The sequence below is a fragment of the Pterocles gutturalis genome, unplaced genomic scaffold (genome assembly GCF_000699245.1).
Source record: "Pterocles gutturalis isolate BGI_N339 unplaced genomic scaffold, ASM69924v1 scaffold30556, whole genome shotgun sequence".
Taxonomy (NCBI): domain Eukaryota; kingdom Metazoa; phylum Chordata; class Aves; order Pterocliformes; family Pteroclidae; genus Pterocles; species Pterocles gutturalis.
The window spans coordinates 64,275-84,972 of NW_010098807.1; the positions used below are offsets into that span (position 1 = coordinate 64,275).

Genomic DNA, 20,698 nt, shown 5'->3' on the forward strand with positions numbered 1-20,698 from the left:
GCAAATTTCAAAATAACTTTACAGTATGTTTTCCCTATTTTAAGAATTTGCAGCATTTGTGCAGAGAGCTAGATCTCTATGCCTAAGGAATTTCTAAAGCTTTTCACAGGTTGATATTCCAGTTGAAGACTTTTTATCAAGAGTGGGAAATGACAAAGGATTTTGACTCCATGTCTTCAGTCAAAAGAAAATACTTTACTTGAGCCACAGTGCATAGTACTGGGTTGTTAACGCAGTGTGAAATGCTCCAGTGAGGGTTATTTCAATATTAAACTTCCTCTGGTGATACATACTAAGATGGGTTTCTAATGTCTTCATCCCCCCGATGTGACAGGCTCCTGCCCTGATTACAGCTCAGTTGCTTATACAGGTCTCCAGGTACATGGTAACCTATATCAGAAGGGAGATTTTGTTACAACGTGAGTGACACAGCTTGTCCAAAAATCCTATCTTTAAAAAAAATAAATGCGGAGATCAGACCATGAAATACAAATCTCCTGGGTTTTTCTGTGCATTTCAATGTTGAAATTAGAAAAGAAACATTTTCCTCACCTATATACTGGGCATGACATGTATGTTATGGAATAAATCATCGGTCAGTCTGGTTCTCAATCTTAACCTAAGAGCAAATCCTAGGCTAGCAGCTGGACTGTGTCTCTTTGCTCGTCTGCCGACCTTGTCAGCAGAACAAAACATCGGTTATCAGCTTTTCTCCTGAGCATAAATCCAAAACACAGTCTCTTGCTAGCTGTTCATGAAGAAGAGAAAAAAAAGTTAACTCTCTGCTTAACCCAGGGCAATTAAGTAGGGGACTATCATTGCCTTATTGCTCAGCCAGGGAGAAACTCTAAACTGTACTTAGAAGCTTTTTGCAGATGATCTGCAACAGGCAAAAGAAGAAAAGGAAATTGGCAGTCATTTAAATGTCTGTTTACAGTGTCTTTTGAAATGTGGGCTTGGTTTTTCTTAAGTGAGTCTACAATGAACTTCACAGAATCACAGAATGTTAGAGATTGGAAGGGACCTCAAAAGATCATCTAGTCCAATCCCACTTGTCACCATTAATTTCAGGGGACCAGTTTATGATAGTGAAGGCAGAAGGAGGAGTTCACATTGTGTTTGAAATGTTTTAGTCCTTGAGTATTTTAGCCCTATTGAAAAATAACAATCTTCAGAGGATGAGAAATTGTTCAGCACATTTAGTGTCATTCCACATGTGAATGTGGAAGTTTTCAAGTGTGCTGTGGTCTAGAATTACCCCATTTAATTATCAAACTAGTAACCCCCTGCTGGGGGTGCACTGAAATTAGTATTTGTTGAGATTTGTGCTTATTGATATTTTTCATAACAATATGGTCTGTGGTTAAGAACCTTTTTATTAGCTATGCTGTTAGTGAGACCTTATTCTGATCTCATATCTTTGTAAGGCAAACAGTAGTTTAGTACGAACAAGGTGTCATAGAATCACAGAATCATAGAATGGCCTGGGTTTAAAAGGACCTTAAAGATCATCTAGTTTCAACCCCCTGGCTGTGGGCAGGGTTGCCAACCACTAGAGCATGCTTGTTTCTGTAAAAGAAGCTTCTTATCTAATCATGGTAGAGAATAACCATTCTGTAAACTTAATGGCTTTTCTCTCATATTATTTTTTTTCATTGATTTCCAAAAATACACAACCTATTTGAAAGTCATATCATAATAGTGTAGGATAACTATGCTTCACATTTTCTTTTATACAGGGTAGTCCGGGTTTACCAGGAGATATTGGTCAAAAGGGTGATCTGGGACCTCCAGGAGTTCCAGGTGTTCCAGGTGAGAAGAAAATATACCGTATTCCTAAAAAGTATGCAAAGATGTCTTGTTCATATCCTTCCTCTCTCAAAAAGGATGCTTAAAGAATGTTGACTCTGTGTTACAAATTATTACATTGAAATACAGCATTGAAAGCTGCATCAAAAAGCGTACAAGAACATCAAGATTTTTCTCAAGGTTTTTTCCTTTTGCCTCTTGTCTTGCTTTGTCGTTTTAAGTGTGCACTTGCTTTAAAAGGTGGATGTAAAATCAATTGCTTAGACATTACCAGGCAAGAACCTTCAAGATTTTCTTGAGAACTGGAGAGGCAAATGTTATAGCTATATTTGAGGAAACACAGGCTCAGTAATTTTCCATTGTTGACTATGTTGCTGCTACTGTCACCATCATATACATGAAAACACCACATGTATAAAAAATTGAGTTATTATTAATAGAAAAAAATTCTTATAATTTGGAGAAAGATTTAATTAAAGTAAGAGAAATTTGTTTTCAGCCATCATTTATTTGGTGACTTGGTGCTGTTGTTTGTACCTTGTTCTTGTAAACAGTTAGAAGGTACTTGTGCAAATAAAGTGATGGCCCTTACGTGATCATGAGGTCGTACATGATTATTCTGCACATATCCTTCCAAATCAAGAAATTATTGAATTTTCATGTAAATATTCCCTTTGACTTCAGGTCCAAAAGGATCTCCTGGCTTCCCAGGCCTTAAGGGTGAGCGAGGTGACCAAGGTCTTCCTGGATCTAAAGGTATAGTATAAAGACTTGCTTTTTTTCCCATATGTTATTTCTAAAATGGTTTTTTGTGACTAACCAATGGATATCTCCCTCCACCTTCTATTCAGTGTTAAAAGGCAGAATGTTAAACCAGATAAGATAATATTATCATCTGAATTGTCAGATAGATATAAGTATTGAGTAGAGAGTGAATGTATTTATCTCCTGCTCTGAAAAATCAATACTGAGGTTTTGTCATTATTAGAATCTTTATATGGTATCCTAGAACTATAGAATTGTAGAATGGTTTGGGTTGGAAGGGACCTTTAGAGATAATCTGGTCCAAACCCCTGCCATGGGAAGGGACATTTTTCACTCAATCAGGTTGCTCAAAGCCCTATCCAACCTGACTTCAAACATTTCCAATGATGGGGCATCCACAGCTTCTTTGGGCAACCTGTTCTAGTCTCTCACCACCCTCACTGTAAAAAAAATTCTTCCTGAAGTTCAATCTAAATCTACCCTCTTTTCTGTTTAAAATTGTTGCCCCTTGTGCTGTCACTCCAGACCCTGGTAAAAAGTCTCTCTCTGTCTTTCTTGTAAGCCCCCTTTATATACTGAAATACTGTAATACACTCTCCCTAGAGCCTTCTCTCCTGCAGGCTGAACAACTCCCAACTCTCTCAGCCTTTCCTCATAGGAGAGGTGTTCCAGCCCTCTAATAATTTTCATGGCTCTTCTCTGGAACTGCTCCAACAGGTCCATATTTTTCTTGTACTGGGGACCCCAGAGCTGGATGCAGTACCCCAGGTGGGGTCTCATGAAAGCCGAGTAGAGGGGGAGAATCACCCGCTGGACATGCTTCTTTTCATGTAGCCAAGAATACAATCGCCTTTCTGGGCTGCAAGCACACATTGCCAGCTCATATCCAATTTTTCATCTACCTGTATCCCCAAGTCCTTTTCCTCAGGGCTGCTCTCAATCCATTCACCCCCCAGTCTGTACTGATATTGGGGATTGCCCCAACTCAGATGGAGGACCTTGCACTTGGCCTTGTTAAACTTCTGAGGTTCACATTTGCCTACTTCTCAAGCATGTCAAGGTCTCTCTGGTTGGCATCCCTTCCCTCTAGTGTATTGACTACACCACTCAGCCTGGTGTCATCTGCGGACTTGCTGAGGGAACTCCATGCAATCTAAGGTCTGGACAGCTATTTCAGTCCTTGGGAGGTCTGTTTGGGTGGAGACATCTGCACAGATAGGCTGTAGTGTTTCCATTTGGGTTTCAGCCACAGCCTTGCAGTTGTGATGGTTGGACACCATTTGCTTTCAGCAGGTCATGGTCTCCTTACGGTTATTAGAAACAGAGTCCATTTAAAACATGGTAGTTCTTTTGAAAGATGTCATCCTTCTGATTTTAATTCCCTGGAGACCTCAAGCTTCTGGGTAGGCTTGCACAGCCATCAAGCTCATTGGTCTGACAGCTGGGGCTATAGCCTAAGCCTGCTGGTGAGCAGAGCGGGCAGCAGCCCAGTAACTGCCAGTGTGCAGCTTTTCTGAGCAAATGCCACTGCCACCCCCAACAGATGCCACGCCCTGTTTGCACACCCTGGTTGCAGTGCTTCTGGTCAGAGCTACATCTGTGGGCCTGCTCTGTCCTGTCTGGTGGGAGACAGGCATGTAGGAAGTAGCAATATGGTTTTCAGCAGCAGCATGTGCAGCTACCTCGGTGTTACCAGAAGTTTGTCAGTGTCAGAGATCCACCTCAGGCTGTTTCCCGCATTGTACCTTGAACCCCTTTGTCTTCTTCCCTGAGTCAGCTTCAGGTTTGGCTTCTTAACAGGTATGACCTTACTCAGTGCACATATAAAATCTTGGACACATTAGTATCTGGTAGCTATAGGCTCTGTCCATTCTCTGACTACATAAACAGCAGTACAAGCTAACATTGTTTTCTCACTTTTTTGTTGTGCAATACTAAATGCTTGCTGATCTCCTCTGTTAACTTTGGCAGGTTTACAGGGCCCACCAGGCCCACCAGGTGCTTTTCAGCTTGTTAAAGGAGATCCTGGCTTACCTGGCCCTGTAGGACCAGTTGGTCTCAAAGGATTCCCAGGACTTCCAGGTCCCAAAGGACAGCAAGGTGAGAGTTTCTAACCTGCCAGTAGAAATGCCATTTAAGTAATGTAAAATTAGACCAATGATAGGCTAGACACTAGAAGATTTTTGGTATAGTATTGTCTAGCTTTTTATAAGCCATTTAAATTGTGTCAGCAATGAGGAAGAGAATCCTTCTTTGTCAAGCTCATCCGAAGGAGTACCAGAACAGATGCCTCCTAGTCATTTTTTTATAGGCTCTCACTCTGCAGTCATCACATCAGTATCTGAGATCAGCAGTAAGCAGAATAACTTGCAATACGTGGCTGACCCTTTCCCCAGAATGTGTTTGTTAGGATGTCTTCTGTCTTTAGTGTTGAATCCAAACTTGATTACTGTGTGTCTCTGGGAGAAGGGAAGCATGAGGAAAAACACCTTGGTCTTGGAGTGGAAAGTGCTTCCTCAGGCAGCTTGTTCCATAGCCCAAGATTTTGTCTTGTAGTCCAGATGCTGCAATTTTTATAAAAAAAAGTGAACTGCAAAAATTAAACGCATTAGGGAATATGAGAATGAAGCAAAGGGTAAGAAGTGAAATGCTGGCACAAGGATGCATGACACATGTCCTTCAGAATGACAGGACATGGAGAGTGGGAGCTCAGAGGTGTTCTTAAGCTATTAAGATCCTAAGGGAAAGCTTTGTTCCTGATTGTTTTATAAGAAGATGATGCGGAATTACAGTGGAATATAATTAATATCTTCTTTCTATTTAATATAATAGATATGGAAGTTTGCTCTTGAACATGAGGTTACAATTCTACAACTGCTGTCCATTAGGAAATAGCTATGAAATAATCTCAGTGATTTAACACAGCATGAGGTTACTTGTATGGGATCTGTCGCTGTTGCCTAGTAGTCAGTTCAATACATGAACACAATATTGTTTTTTAAGTGATCAGGAAAGGCACAGACAGCTGTGACTATATAAAGCTTTTGATGTGCCACAGAAATGTTGGTATGGTGCTGATGGTGTTAATGTCTTTTTCCCAAAGTCAGCATTACTGAGCTTATGTAGGACTCAAAGCACCCCTAGAAATTGATAAAGGGAAGACAAAATATATGTCTGAAAACCTGTTTGGGAAGAAGCTGAGAGAATATTTTTTTTCCCATGGTTCATGACCATAGTTTTTTATGGTCTGTTTTTGATTCAGTCATATGATAAGGAGAAAGGGAAGAGATTATTGCCCTACCTTTTCATATTCGAGGCAAATATTAGTTTTTTTAGAAGCACACCCTCTGCTTCCTTCTCTCTTCTGTACTCTGATCACTTCGCCTGCAGTAACCCACACATGTGCTCTAGATGTTGAAATATACACACTGAATCTCTATGAGTTTGGTTTATACTGAGGTGTGACTGTGCTGTACTGTGTTAAAAGCCAAAAAGTCAGAACTAGCATGAAGTAATACCCAATAATAACTACTCCTTATTTTTCAACAGGGGTGACAGGACCTTCAGGTATACCTGGACCACCTGGTAGTCCAGGGTTTGATGGTAAACCTGGGCAAAAAGGAGAAGTTGGTCCTTATGGTCCTCCAGGTAAGCCCATGAGTTCTTCAAAGACTTGATTCCTTCACAGAAAAATAACATAGGAGATCAGGTGTGAATGTGTCTAATTTCACTTATTTAGTTATGTAGGCAGAGTACTGCTGTCTGTAGAGATAAAAGGAGACTCTCTGTATTGTAGGGCCCAGAGGATTCCCTGGTCCACCTGGCCCTGAAGGTTTGCCTGGGGCTATGGGCCCACCAGGTGCACCGTCTGTTGCCCATGGCTTCCTTGTTACCAGACACAGTCAAACCATTGAAGAACCATCATGTCCGTCTGGAACAAGGCTGATTTACCACGGCTACTCCTTGCTTTATGTACAAGGCAATGAAAGAGCACATGGCCAAGATCTGGGTAAGTAGAGACCAAATTAGAATTCAGTTAGAACTCATTGTAAACCAAATGTTCCTTTCATTTGTGGAACTGTATTGAACAAACCTGTGTAATTATTATTGGTTAGCTTGTGCTTTACTATGCCTTCAACGTTGGTAGCAATAGCAGTTTGGTGTATAGTGGAAACAATGTCAGTTTATTTAAGAAAGTCTGTGTCAAAGCCATGGTCATCCATAGTGTCTTTGTAGTCAAAGTGAGATATGGGCTGGCTAGAGTAGACAATAAGGTGAGTAGAAAATTGATGGGTCCATCAGGCTCAGAGGGATGTGATCAGATGTGTGAAGTCTGAGTGGTGGTTATTGATTAGTGATGTCCCTCAGGAATTAGTACTGAGCCAATACTGTTTAGTGAATTTATTAATGCCTTGAGTGATAGGATAGAATGCACTCTCAGCTAGTTTGTGGGTAATGCCAGACTGGGAGAAATGGTTGATTCCCTAATGGACATGGTTGCTATTCAGAGGGACCTGTCCAAGATGGAGAAAAAGGGCCGAGAAGGATCTCAGGAAGTTCAGTAAAGGCAAATGCAAAGGGGTACACCTAGAATGAAATAACCTCATGCAATAGAACAGACTGGGGACTGACTGCTATTTCTAGTAGCAGCAGTACAGACTGCTAAAAAGCTACTTTGCAGAAAAGGACCTGGGAGTCCTAGTGAGCAACACTGAACATGAGTTAGCAGTGTCCCCTTGCAACTACTACGCCACTCTCCACTGCACATCCTACTGCGCTCTGTTCACAAAAGTGCAAGCAGCAGCTGGAGGGAAGTGATTCTTCCCCCTGTTCTGACAATTTTGAGACCGCATCTGGTATATTGTGCCCAGGCTTGGGCCTCCCAGAGCAAGTAAGCCCTTGATATACCATGGTGAATACAACAGCTAGCTACTAAGATGGCTTGTGGGGTCTCAACAGTCTGATGGAACTGGGTTTGCTCAGTCTTAAGAGAAATTTGGAAGGTGGCCTTTATTGCTGTCTACAGGGAGGGCAGAGAAGATGGAGCCAAACTCTTCTCAGAGGGGCTCTGTGACAGAAGAAGCAATGGTCACAAGTATGAGATATATTGCAGTGAAACATGAAGAAAAGCTTTTTACCACACTGATGCACAAACACTGGAATGGGACGCCAGAGAGGTTGTTGAATCTCTGTCTTTGGAGATACTGAAAAACTCCACTGGCTACGGACCCAAGCAACCTGATCTAACTGGCAGAGAATTGGATAGATGACCTCTAGAGGTCCATTCCAACCTAAGTTAGTCCATAATTCTACAGGCAAGACTGGGCTACTCCTTGCCTTGCCCTGTTTCTTCCTTATGGAGCTAAGAGAAGTCACTTCCTCTGAGAGTACTGGGCCCTCCAGAGCAAGTGTTGTTTGCTTTTTAGCTACTCCTGGAAATATTTGGCAGTTGGCAATGTTTTAACAAAAATGGGTTAACAAGTAACCTTTCACTTAACATTTCAGGCACAGCAGGAAGCTGTCTTCGTAAATTTAGTACCATGCCTTTCTTATTCTGCAATATCAACAATGTATGTAACTTTGCATCAAGGAATGACTATTCCTACTGGCTATCCACTCCTGAACCCATGCCAATGAATATGGCTCCTATCACTGGTGAAAATATCAGACCATTCATCAGCAGGTATAGTTGCAGTTCTACTGTGTTTGTAAAATGAAGATGCCTATGAGAAGTGTGTATGGTACTTTTATTTTTTTTTGAAAAGGCTTTTAATCTGTGTATTTTTATTTCATGCCTTTGAATTTAAAGTTTGAGCTCCTTTGATGAAATGTTTCAAGTGTGCCGGCTTTCAGTTTAAACTTTGATCAAAAAGGAATCCATTTTGGGGGAAACCCAAACACACAGAGCAGTCTATTTTGAGTCTAATTGAAATGAAAAGATTTACTTTGAAATTATGTTTTGCAAAAGCTATGATGTACTTTGAAGGATAAAAAGTTTTGAATTTATTCACAATTCTTGTTGAAAACAATTCTTCCTTTTTTGACTAGTCATAGCTAGAAGCTTTTCAGGGCTCAGTCTCCTTTTTGTTTGAAAATGGTAGCATTATTTAACATACTGTAGACTGCCAGGCTTCTTCCATTGTTTTGGCCATACTGCTTGAAAACAGCCATTATTGTCTGAATTAAAGGAAACAGCTGCAAAATCAATTGTCTATTTTTTAATAATTCCAGATAGCATAAGGTGTGGCACGTATATCAGACATAACTGCTCTGCATAAATCCAACACATTGAACTTTTGCTCCATTCTAAATTTTAAGGCCACTAGAAAAAACTATCCTGGCATAATATGCCAAGTGCTGGAGGCAGAGGTGTGAGCGAGAGTGTGGTGAACTGTACCACTGTCATTTGATAAGAATCTGACAAGGGGATGTCCAATTTATAACTTAAAATATAATCATTAGATATAGACATTATTATGATTTCTATCATTGCTTCTAATCTGCATCAGCTTTGGTTGATCGGTCTTTCTGTCGTATGAAGAGAATAGGAGTGGAGATTGCTGTTAGTGTTTTCTCAGGTCTCTATATACCATCCAAGAGAAAGGACAATTCAAATCTTCAGTGGCTTGTAGTGGTATGTTCAAAAAACTATTTGGCTCTACTGCAAAACCTTTGATATTTATTTTGTATAATAGGATTTATCTTGTGTCTGCAGTTGTACTCTGTTTTTGGCTTAGTGCCATAGAAATTGGTATGCCTTGAAAATGAGTGGGTACATTGAGAGCAAGAGTCTCAAGAGAGACCATAGTTTTTATTGGTGTTACTTTTTTGGTTTTTCAGTAGATGTGAATGTAAGGGGCTTGACTTTCAGAAAAATTCAAATGACCAGCCTCTGAAATTCATGTTCTTTTTATGCCATCCCTGATCAAGCACCCAAAATAACCTTTAATAAACACTTTTGAAACTCTTGCTCAAGGAGGTACCCACCAACCTTTTGCCGTATCTTATGTATATAGATTAGCTTTGACACCATAAATATATATATATCTGCATGTGTGTATATGTGTGTATATGAGTTTTTCTCCTTTTACCCATAGCAGAGAGTGAGATAATTGTAATACGCATTTTTCAAACCAGCAAGGAATCTGAGAAGACTATTTTTTCTATTTATTTTGTTAGTTGAGGCTTTTAATCCAATAGTTTTCCCTGTCCAAAAGTTGAAAGGTTTAGAAGTGTCACTTGCTGCCTCGGGTCATGAGACTTCTTTTAATGTAAGGCCTTCCACTGAAATACCAGAAATCTCTTGAAGCAAAGCAGAGCTCCAAGAATAGAGGCAGCTTTACATTCTTCTTTTAACTTACTCTTTCATTGATGTGTTTCTTAAAATAACTGTCTTGCTTCTGCACTGAAGATGAAGGCAGTAGGTATGAAAGCAGTCTCCGCAAGTCAGAAATAGAAGGCTTTCATTCTGAATTCCTTTGCTTCTGTGCATTTTCCAGAATCCAACTTAATCCATTTTACACTTGCTTCTTTTCACCGCTCTGATAGTAGAAATCAGACCGTTTAGTTCTAAGGATTTGTTTTGAATCACTTTCGTCATTGCGAACTGCCAATTTAGGAGTTGTACAAGAAAAAATTGATTATAACTAACAAATGCCCCATATTAATAGCTCCCATATTAAAATTTCTACCCCAACTCACTTTTTTTATGATTCTCCTGTGAAGGTATGATTGGTCATTGGATCATTCAGTAACCTAGCAGTTCTGAGAAACAATGAATTTATCTAAAGTAGAAGAACTAGTGCTGCATAGCTTTCTGAACAGTTGTTTTCAAGTCAATTGTTCAAGTTACTTTGCTAGAAATCTCTTGCTGAATATAAAACCACAGATGTAAATAAAAGCCTCTCACAAGGAAAATGCACGGGGAAGAGTCGGCGTTAGATTAGATTAGCAGTGATTACCTTTGCAAGACATTTTCCAGAGAGATGGCTTTCTCTCTGGAAGTCACGCAGGGCTATGTTTAGGGTAGTGAATTGCTTTTACTTGTCTCTGATCACAGTAGGCCACTTTTAAGAGATACTTGCTGAGTTACAGTGTTTGGCTATTTGCCTCTCATTTAGAAACTACAGTACAAATTGGACTAGAAAAAGACAACTACAATTATATATTCAGATAAGAGGTGTCTTGTTCTTTGCTCAGAGGAAGGCTGATAGGAATAAGACTTCATAGTTAAGCTGTCCCTACATAAATAAGAAAAAATAAAGAAGAAGTTGGTTGTTTTTCTAAATTAAACATTTTGATTTTCCTTTGTTTTTGAAGGTGACAGCATTTTCTAATTCAAGATTCCTTTAAGAAAGTAACTTCTGGAAAAAGAAGAAGTATTAATCCTCAGGTACATGTAGCTCATTCATGTCTTGGTCTTTCTAGATGCTCTGTGTGTGAAGCTCCTGCTATGGTAATAGCCGTTCACAGTCAAACAATTCAAATACCACCGTGTCCTGAAGGCTGGAGTTCACTTTGGATTGGTTACTCATTTGTCATGGTAAGTGCACTGGGGCATACTCTGAGCTGAGAAAAGCATTTGTTTTAGGCATTTGTTCTACACTCCTGTTCTGGGAAAGTTAATACCTGACTGTGTCACTTCAGGTCTTAGGAGAGCATTAGACCCCTACCCTTTCTGCTGACTTTAAAAAGATTTTGGCTAATTACTAATTGAGAATAATGCAATAGCAATTAGGTGTTCACTCTGGGGGAAACGCACACAGCTTGCTTTCTTGTTTGCAGCTCCAACACAGGATCCAAGTTCTGAATAAATGAGGAAATAAGCATATTTTTCCATTGTCCTTCTACATCTAAGTTGCAGCAGCTTCCTAGAGTGATAGCATATCAGTGCCTGTCCTCTTCCCCTTTTTTGATGAATAAGCCATCAGTTTTCAAACAGCATTTTTGACCTTTTATCCAGCTTCCTCAGCTATAGTAAAATAAATGGGGCCAAGGAGTGGCCTGGAAGAGCTAGCTCTGTAGGCCTCTATAGTGGTTAGCTGTTAGCATGCTTCTTGTCATGCTCGCAGCCTGTATCAACAGCTGCTCTCCCAGGCAAGGTCTGGGAATGGTCTGAGAAACAGCATGGACCCATGCCCACTCGGCAGTTGTAGAGAGGCCACAGCGATGTGGGGCGGAAGTTGGGTTAAGCTATTCAGATATAAAGCATACCAGTCTGTATGCCTTCTGGGCCTGAGAGCTGTCAGTCCCAAAGGATTTTTGTCCATAGAGCTGCCCTGAAGTTGATGTTGCTGGTGTGTTGTGCTGCTATTAAATGAGACAACCCAATGCCACCTCTGGAGCCTTTCACCTCCACTTTCCTGCTCCTCCTTGAGCTGAGACACAAAACAGCAGACAGACATGACAGAGGACAGGGAGAGGCATGTCAAGAAATACTTGTGCAAGAGAGTCCAATAAGTGTTGTAGCAGAAGAGGTAAAGAGTCCCCCTCTGACTGATACTTTTGCATTTTTCTAGCACACCAGTGCTGGTGCGGAGGGCTCTGGCCAGGCCCTGGCGTCTCCTGGTTCCTGCCTAGAGGAGTTCCGCAGCGCTCCCTTCATTGAATGCCATGGCCGGGGCACCTGCAATTATTATGCAAACGCTTACAGCTTCTGGCTTGCCACTATAGAGAGGAATGAGATGTTCAAGTAAGTTCATGATTTGTATTTCAGTATTTGAAACTCAGTCAAGCCTCGTCACTGAATAAGAGAAGTATTGTTTGGATATAATACATGGTTCAAGTATTGGCTGTGCCCCAGCCTGGTTAGCATATGCCGGTAATGATTTTCATTACAAAAAGACAAAAAAAATTATAATAGCTTTTGGGGGAATTAATGAATGCATCTTCCATTAGTGTTTACAATGTGTCATTTGTAGCTGGTGTTTTGCTTTTTGGAATAATCTGAGAGTGTTTGGGTTTCCACCATGTTTGATTGTGTTCACTGAGTTGTAACTGGGATAGGCTGATGTATTGATTGAAATTATGTTAGAATATAACATTCTGTCTAGTGGACGTTAACACATAATAGAACCACTTTAAATTAGTGCAGGTGTTGAACTGAGTGAGCTGAACAGTTATTTACCTTTCCCTAATATTGGAGGAAGTAAGTCTGAATAAAATGCAGCTGAAGGCAGAGGCCTTAGGCCTCAGTCCCACTGAGGTTCTAATTTCAGGAATCAAGTGGTAGTAGGCTTTGTTCTGGTCTCCTGCACATAAGTATTTTTCCACACAGTCTAATTTGTTCCATATGAATTTTATCAATATGTTAGCATATAGATCGGTTCCCAGGTCTGCACAGCTTACCTGATCAGCAGACATTCCTCTGGAGTGCAGGCAAACATCCTCTTCCACCGCAGTCCAGGCTGTTCCTTCTGGTACCCTTCATCTATTCGTGTCTTCTAGATCTGTGGATGCTCCTTAGCATGTCTCAGTCAAAATGAAGCAGGTTATTCAGCCAGTTTTGACTGTTTGTCTATGAGATAGTTGTCAGCTAAGTAGGTAGAAAAATTCAGCACGGGGATAGATTGTCACTGGGCCTGTGATAATATTATCAACCGGAAAGGCTACTACTGAAAGAACCCATTTGCCAACATTGGGGTAAGCACTGGCTCCCTAGGAAGAAGAGAGCTGTCAGAGGAAAATTTAGGGGAGTCAGTACTACAGTTGTGTGGATTCATTGAGTCCTACCCAGAAGCCTGTCAACTTCATACCCTTTTCTGTCTGCAAACTGTATCTCAAATTAATAAAATAATCCCAGATCAGGGGACCTGTCCTCCTATCATAATTCACAAATGCTCTTCAGTTTCCTATAAACTCATAAGCCATTTTAAAGAAAAGCATTAAATGTAGCACACGTTTGTCTGAAAATGCTTTATTTCCAGTTGCTGGGAGTAACTCCATATGATAGGGTAGAGACTACAGGTTTTGCTTTGTCTTTCTGTACAGTGTCACATAATTTCCTTTGCTGGCTTTTTGTTGTTCTGTAAAGTCACAAGAGTTAGCAGAAACTCATGAACAGTCAAAAGTCTTCAGTTTCTTTGGCTTTTTTTTTTTTTTTTTTTACTACCCAAATTCCAGTATGTTTTCAAATTGCTGGTTAAACAGGTAGTGTCTCCTGGTTAAGAAAACGTTCAGCCTCATGGCAGAACTGAATTCTGAAGTAACCGGAAGTAGATGATCTTTAAAACTAATCTTGTGATAGTTTGTGACCAAACTTGAAAGTGAATATACATTGGAGAACTTAGGGACACCTTCTTGATTCAGCACAGCTTAAAAAGGCACTTGGCTGCATGCAAGGTTTGTGTTGACAATTATAAACCTGAAAACTGACTATTTGTATCAACAATTGTTAATGAGTCTATTCATTTATTTATTTTTAACAGGAAACCGACTCCCTCAACTTTGAAAGCAGGAGATCTGCGCTCAAACGTTAGCCGTTGTCAAGTCTGTATGAGACAAACATAATGACTTTTGAATTTCAACTAATTTCACACAATATGGTGCTATTCGTTTAACAGCAATGAAGCCTAGACATATATCATATGTACCTCATTGTTGTCCAATATGAAAACAGTAAAGTGCCTTTTAGGAACTTGCATAACTAACACACACTGCTTTACTGGCCCTGTCCTTGCTGAAGAAGAAAAGAGACAACAAAGATAAGCTTCAAATGTTGACATGCCAAATGGCACTTTTGATTGAAATATATGTATTTTTTATATAAATGCAATGCACTGATATAATAAAAAGTCAGCATTTATCCAGAAAAAATGCAAAGGTGCTAGGAGGTATGCAGTTCTGCCTTATACTGTTTGACCCCCCTTTCTCATTCTTGTATTATATATTTAGATTCATTTTTCTTCCCCAGATAAGTTTGTTGTTACCGTTATCTAGGTGTCTCAAAATCCCAGACTCTTGGGTATGTACTTATTGTTCCTGTACAAAGCAATACTGATGTAAAAAAGAGTTTTGGGATTACAGACTGTGGTTAAGCAACATGTAACCATCTTTTCACAACATAGAGTGCCATCCTGCAAACCTTTGCTTCTATTTGTAGTCTTTAGTGCTATTAGTTTTAATGGGACTACATCTGGAAGAGATTGCCAAATTGGTTTCCCAAATAGGCAAATAAGTGTTTCTGCTATGTTGGTACTATGCAGCTTCTTTCTGCAGTAGAACAAACTTTCCTGTGGAATAAAGAATGATCCAGCAATGGTCAAGAAAAAATATATATATAAATATTTTAGTAATTTATATAGATATCAACCATTAGGTAAATCAAGGTCTGAGTTTATCATTTCAAAAAGAAGCTTACAAAAGTTTTCTTCTTTTCAGTGTCATGAATTAGATGTTAAATGCCAAAATATTATGTGAAATGTTCATTTTACGTAGGCCATTTCAATGCTGAAGTTGCAGAGACTGAACCCAGGTTAATAGCTATTTTTGTTTATTATAGTAAATCCTGCTTTGAGCTTATAGTCTTTATTCTGTATTTAATATTTTTCAGGGTTTTAAACACTACTCACACACTGAATGACTTGATTTTGAAAAGTATAAGGCCTTAATTTTGTTAATACTGTGCCAAAAAATTCTACAAAGTGGCCTCAGAAATATTTCTAGAGAATTTCTATGCAATGATACCATTGTTTGAGCACATCTGTGTCCAAAAGTGTTTTATAGAACATTACCATGCAAATACCAAGAGATTTTTGCAAATGCCAAGGCCTTTGTGTAATTTCTTACATGTGTATTTCTTAAGAATTCAAGTTTGTAATAAAACTATTTGTGTAAAAAAAACAGAAGAAAAGAAAAAGTTTTTACTAATTTGTTATTAGCATTCATTTACAGCAATTAATTAATTTTTCATAAGCCACCAATAAATGCACAAGCTTGATGAAATCCTAGATTATTTTTGTTTTGCACATCTTTCAGATGTACAAAGCATCTTCAAAAGGGGAAAAACCAGGACACTGTGTTGACACCTCTGTTGTTACCTTGTAAGAACTGGTACTGATAGACGAAACATGGGTTATGCATCTGTGACTGAAATACATGTGATGTGAACATGTTGCAGAAATCTGGTAACTTCATCTTAGCTCATAGGAAGCAATCAAATTGTACACATTTTTCACTCTTCCCTTGAATTTTTCGTGCACAAATCAGAACTGAATTAGACAGGATAAAAATTAAAGTATCTCATGTGATTTTGCTTGTAAGTGGGCAACGTGAACCTTGGCTCTGGTTGTCCTAAGAGGAAATGGGCTATGATATCTTTTTACTTTGGGAAAAGCACATAATTTGTTAATATTTTATGTTGTTTTCCCAAGTTTGTGAAGATGCTGCTGCTGCTGCTGCTGTTCTGAACTTGCTTTCATTTAAAATCCTTGAGGACAATGGCTGGCCAAATGGCTGAGACCCCCTGTGCAGAAATTTGCCATTTCTTTTAGCAGTGGTTCTTCATTCTCATGGAAGTTTTGACAGATGATAATTTTATTTATAAATGATAAGTCCTCACAAAAATCCCTACAAGCCTATAAAATACAGGAGTCTGGTAGTGTCAAATCAGCCTGATGCGGAGTTTTCCAAAGTGCCGCTTGTTATTCAGAAGAAGAGGAGAAGAAGATGGGGTGATTCCCTGTGGCATCTAGGAAGAATTAAGCAGATATCCAGCCTTCTTTAACTTAGAGGATCCAAGCTGCTGCTCAGACTTTTTAATTGCACTCTACAGCTTGTCTCCTGGTCAGCTGGGGGTTTAATTTGCTTGGTTTGGATTGACTCAGAACTGCCAGACAGTTGAATTTAGTCCTGCATGTATGTTTAAGTCAAATCTGTGAATAAGAGTACAATTCCTTTTGCTAGTGAAGGGACGACTCTTTGCAGCTGGGTGTGTACTAACCTGTGTTTTCTCAACTAGGAACATTTCGGAAACAAGTTCCTTTGAAAATTTTCAAAAACTGTTGGAACTACAGTTTGATGTCTTACTTATCTAATAGTAATTGTTTGTTCCATAACCTCCAGTTCATAAAATGACCTAAACTATTGCCATGATAAAGATGTTATTTCTACTTAAGTCAATGGGTAAACTTTTTGGTGGTTATCGAATACCAATCAATCTACTGAAAATATTGTGAACACTAGATTTTGATACCCTGGTTGAGGAAAAGCCCATGTGCTAAAGCAGAAAAGAAGCATGAAACACTTTCTTGCTTTCAAAAATCTGTTAAGTGCCCCATATTCAGTCATTTATGGCCAGCGTTGTTGCTAGAGTACGGTTCATCGTGTGAACAGGCAACTGCAGACACATCATTTGTTAAAATTGTCTTGCATAAGCTTAAGTTTCAGGAGAAAGCTTTCCTAAAGAAGTATGGCTTGTTTAGTAAGCCTGACTGTTTTTGAATGCAGTACTTGAAGAGTAACTTTCATGACCCAAATAAATACATTTCTAAATCAGCAGGTGGTGCCCTTGCTCTCTTTATGGTAAGATTGGTACTCACAACTTTATTAAATGCCTTGTTCTCTAACCTAGTTAAATGTAAATCAGCCTGGCAGTTCACTGTTTCCCCAAGTCTCTGTCTCTATTCTGACGTGTTCTAGTCACCAGCAATATTCCCTCTGAAACAGGAATGGAGCAGTCTTCAGTAAAAACATTAAAAAAAAAAATAGACAAAATAAAAATAGAATATCATGAAATAATCCAATATATATTTTAATACAAATTATCTCTTAGCCTGTGTGTCTTTTCTGATAGATGTACATTCAGTTTATAATTACATCTTTTAGCCTTTTCATAGTGGTGACTTCCCTGATGAAATACACTTTTTTCTATGAAACAGGACTCCTGAGAACAATATCCCCGTACTAGGCTCCCTGAGAAGTGACTGTATTAAAGCCAGACCTTTTTATGACTGAAGTCATAAAGCTGCGTGACTTTCTGAGAACACCTTTCCTACCTTTCATGTTCTACCAATCTTGAGTAATTTGCACTAACTACACAAGGCAGAACATAAACATGTAAAAAGCAGGGCCAGGCACGTGGGTCCCAGGGCACCCACTTAAACCCAGTAAACAGAAAATATGGCACCTGGCACAAAGACAGGCCCCTGTCAATTTGAAATCGCAAGTGTCTCGGTATCTGCCTGTGTCTCCATCCCTTGCTCTAATAGCGGCGATTGGCAGTGCCTGCACTGGGACCTTCAGGAGTCCAGCAGCGTTCTTCCCCAGGCTGCGGTGCAGCTTCCTCTTTCTCTTTGCTGTTCACGTAGTGGCAGCGATGCACTGCCCACTGCATTTCTGCCTCTTCATACAGAAATAATCTTTCTTGTGAGCTTCACATTCTGAATCAGATAACACTGTGAGAATGTGAGAAACCTGTGTGGATCCTTAAATGCATGCATCAGGCTCAGGGTGATGCTGAGACCAGTGATGGTCTGGGATATAATTAATAATTATTAAAAAAAGAAGTATCCAGTGGCCACATGGAAGCATTCAGCCTCTCTGTTTTCAGACTGAGGCAAGAGTGTAGAGAGAAGGAAATCATTGCACCCATCCACTAGTTATAGTCTAGCTTATTTAGTATGAATGTATTATTAATTGTGAGCTTGCAGTACTGGGGAGGTCTCTATAGCTTAATTATAAATAAAAAATAATATGCAAACTTATTTTTATCACTAACAGCTGAGCAAGAAGCACCTCATTTTAGTTGTGAAAGATATACCAGTCAGAACAACCTAAAAAAATAATTTCCAGAAAGTATACAATTTTTAAACAACTCTCTTTCTTCAGAGTGTCAGAAGAAAGGCCTTCCAATAAATGGAAGGAGGTGGTGTGTGGTTTTGGTTATTTCTCTCTAGCAAACAATATGCTTGTTGTATTGCTTTAGATGTTAATACCTGTGGGAGGATAAATCACTATTACGTCTCATGAACTCAGAAATGCTTCCTAGGGTAAAGATGTTTCACCCAGCCAGGCTTACTGACACCACCTTCTGTCTTCAGCTCCCACTGTCAGAGGCTGTCACTCTGAGCTGAATATTCTTATTTATATTTCAATGTTGATTTCTAAAGATATATTCCTTTCCAACTTCTTATTGTCTTCAAACCAAAGAGAACAGAGCATTGCTTTTATGTAAACCATCAAAAGATTTACAAATGTCTGAATCTTTTAGTTTTGCATATGTTAGGGAGCTGCTTTCATTTTCTTCTGGCCATAAGTAGTCAGCTGTATTTATTATAATTGGCGTACAGAGGACAGAAGACTTGACAGAGTGAAAGTTATAGATGGAATGTGATCATTTGATGCTCTGTCAACTCCTGTCTTGCCTAAGAAAACATGTTGCACTTTATGCAGAATCGTGGCAGGCTTCATTTGTCATCCCAGCTCCATGAAGTATGATTTATGCTGTAGTAAATAAGCATGTAAAGTGGCCTGGGCAGGGCAGGAGAAAGTCCTTGTAAAGCAGTTTAAAGAGCATTGATCAAACCTTTTTATTATTCTTAATGCACAGCTTTTAGACCGCTGGAACTCACTGTGTGCTTTCTCTAGAACCTACCTCTCAGGCTTGCACCAACATGGTTATTTCTCACCATGGGTTCCTGGAAGAGGTTCAAAGTGGAGGGTGCTAGCACATGCCCAGTGCTATCTTCTGCCAAAGCTTTTGTTATCTTTGTGGGCATAGTAGCTGGCAGTGGAAGATGTTGCCCTCTTCCTATTTCCTCTAAATAATTATAGCAGCATTTTTTCCAGCCTAATTTTGGACATGAACCTGTTTGTGAGATGTGATCAAAGTGGCAACCAAATCATAGGGACTTGAAATGCAATCACATGAATCACATGTCAAGAATTGTTTCTATGTACCGCTTTCAAAAACGTATCTGGGAATCCCCGCACTATCTGTGATGCTCAGACACTGGCTCCGAGGGGAGTCACAGTATCATTTTACAGTTGTATTGAGATTTACCTCCTATTATCCTAGCATGGGAGATGTGTCACAGCATCTGACAGGTAAGAAGGTGAGTACCAGAAGCAAGTGAATGGAGACTCTTGGTAGCTCAAGAGGCACATCTACAGACGGAATTACTGTTTGCTCTCATTTCCACATTGTCTAGAGCTTTTTTCTGAGATTTTTTTTTTTCCTTGACCAGCCTTGATGAGCAATTGGGAACTATTGACCATTTCTGTTCAAAACTAGTACCATCCGGGCCTTTTAGCATTTTAGTCCGTGAACTAAGGAAAGGACCTAGCCCAGGGCAGTGAAAGATACACCCTGCCTGTCTCCCTTTGCCAGTAAAAAACACAGAAAAAAAAAGAAGTGGTGACATTCCAATAAAAATACACTGCAGCTCTCCTCCTCCTCTGTTCAAAGGCAAATATGACTTCAGGGAAAGATGGTGAACACTGTAGAATGGGGAGGAAACATCTGAAATGGAAATTTGAGAAAATATTCTCTAGATAGTATATTAACATTATAACAACAGTTACTCAGAGTAAGGAAGGCAACATCTGAAATGCTGTAATCACATACAGTTATGAGCGGATTTGAGGGATTCCCCATAAAGATGGGGTTTTCTTAACAGGAAATCTACAGAAGTTATGGAGGCTAAATTGAAAAAAGAAAAAGAAAATAGAAATCACACTGGCTGAGTAGACTCACCTGAACACAAGTTTATACATTTGAAATAAAAATCATATTCAGATTTGGAAGATTACTGTGATGCTGGTGGGGTAAACCAGAAGCACAGCATTTCCTAGAGGAAGGCACTGTGACCTGGGGATCACAGATCTGAGTAACTCTGCAGAAACAATAGTTGGGATTCTGCTCCGATGCGGTGCTTTGGAACCCCTGCAAAGTTTCACTTACAGCCACTAACTTTTTCAGAGAACAGACCCAAAAAACTGAGTAGGTCCTACCAGTCAAAGCCTGAGATTGATTGAGAGGACATTTCTGAAGAGGATCTGGAAGCTATGGCCAAGCTCTTGATTCACCACTATGAAAATATGGGCTCTTCTGTGTAGCTTTAGTACCAATGCTTTTTTTTTTTTTTTTGGTATATCTTGTCCTGATCTGGTGTAGTCAGAGAAACCT

The 20,698-nt window shown here is 39.5% G+C and overlaps 1 protein-coding gene across 1 annotated transcript in view; it reads left to right on the forward strand.

Annotated features, from left to right (window-relative positions):
• The window catches only part of COL4A1 (collagen, type IV, alpha 1), a 70,265-nt gene extending 55,684 nt beyond the window's left edge, over window positions 1-14,581 (forward strand). The window contains exons 43-51 of the mRNA XM_010074339.1: window positions 1,740-1,812; window positions 2,494-2,565; window positions 4,546-4,674; window positions 6,124-6,222; window positions 6,371-6,583; window positions 8,080-8,257; window positions 11,002-11,116; window positions 12,093-12,265; window positions 14,001-14,581. Of these exons, the coding sequence (XP_010072641.1) occupies window positions 1,740-1,812; window positions 2,494-2,565; window positions 4,546-4,674; window positions 6,124-6,222; window positions 6,371-6,583; window positions 8,080-8,257; window positions 11,002-11,116; window positions 12,093-12,265; window positions 14,001-14,082 (1,134 nt within the window). The 3' untranslated portion in view covers window positions 14,083-14,581. The remainder of the gene's footprint in view (window positions 1-1,739; window positions 1,813-2,493; window positions 2,566-4,545; window positions 4,675-6,123; window positions 6,223-6,370; window positions 6,584-8,079; window positions 8,258-11,001; window positions 11,117-12,092; window positions 12,266-14,000) is intronic.
• Window positions 14,582-20,698: the final 6,117 nt, after the last annotated feature.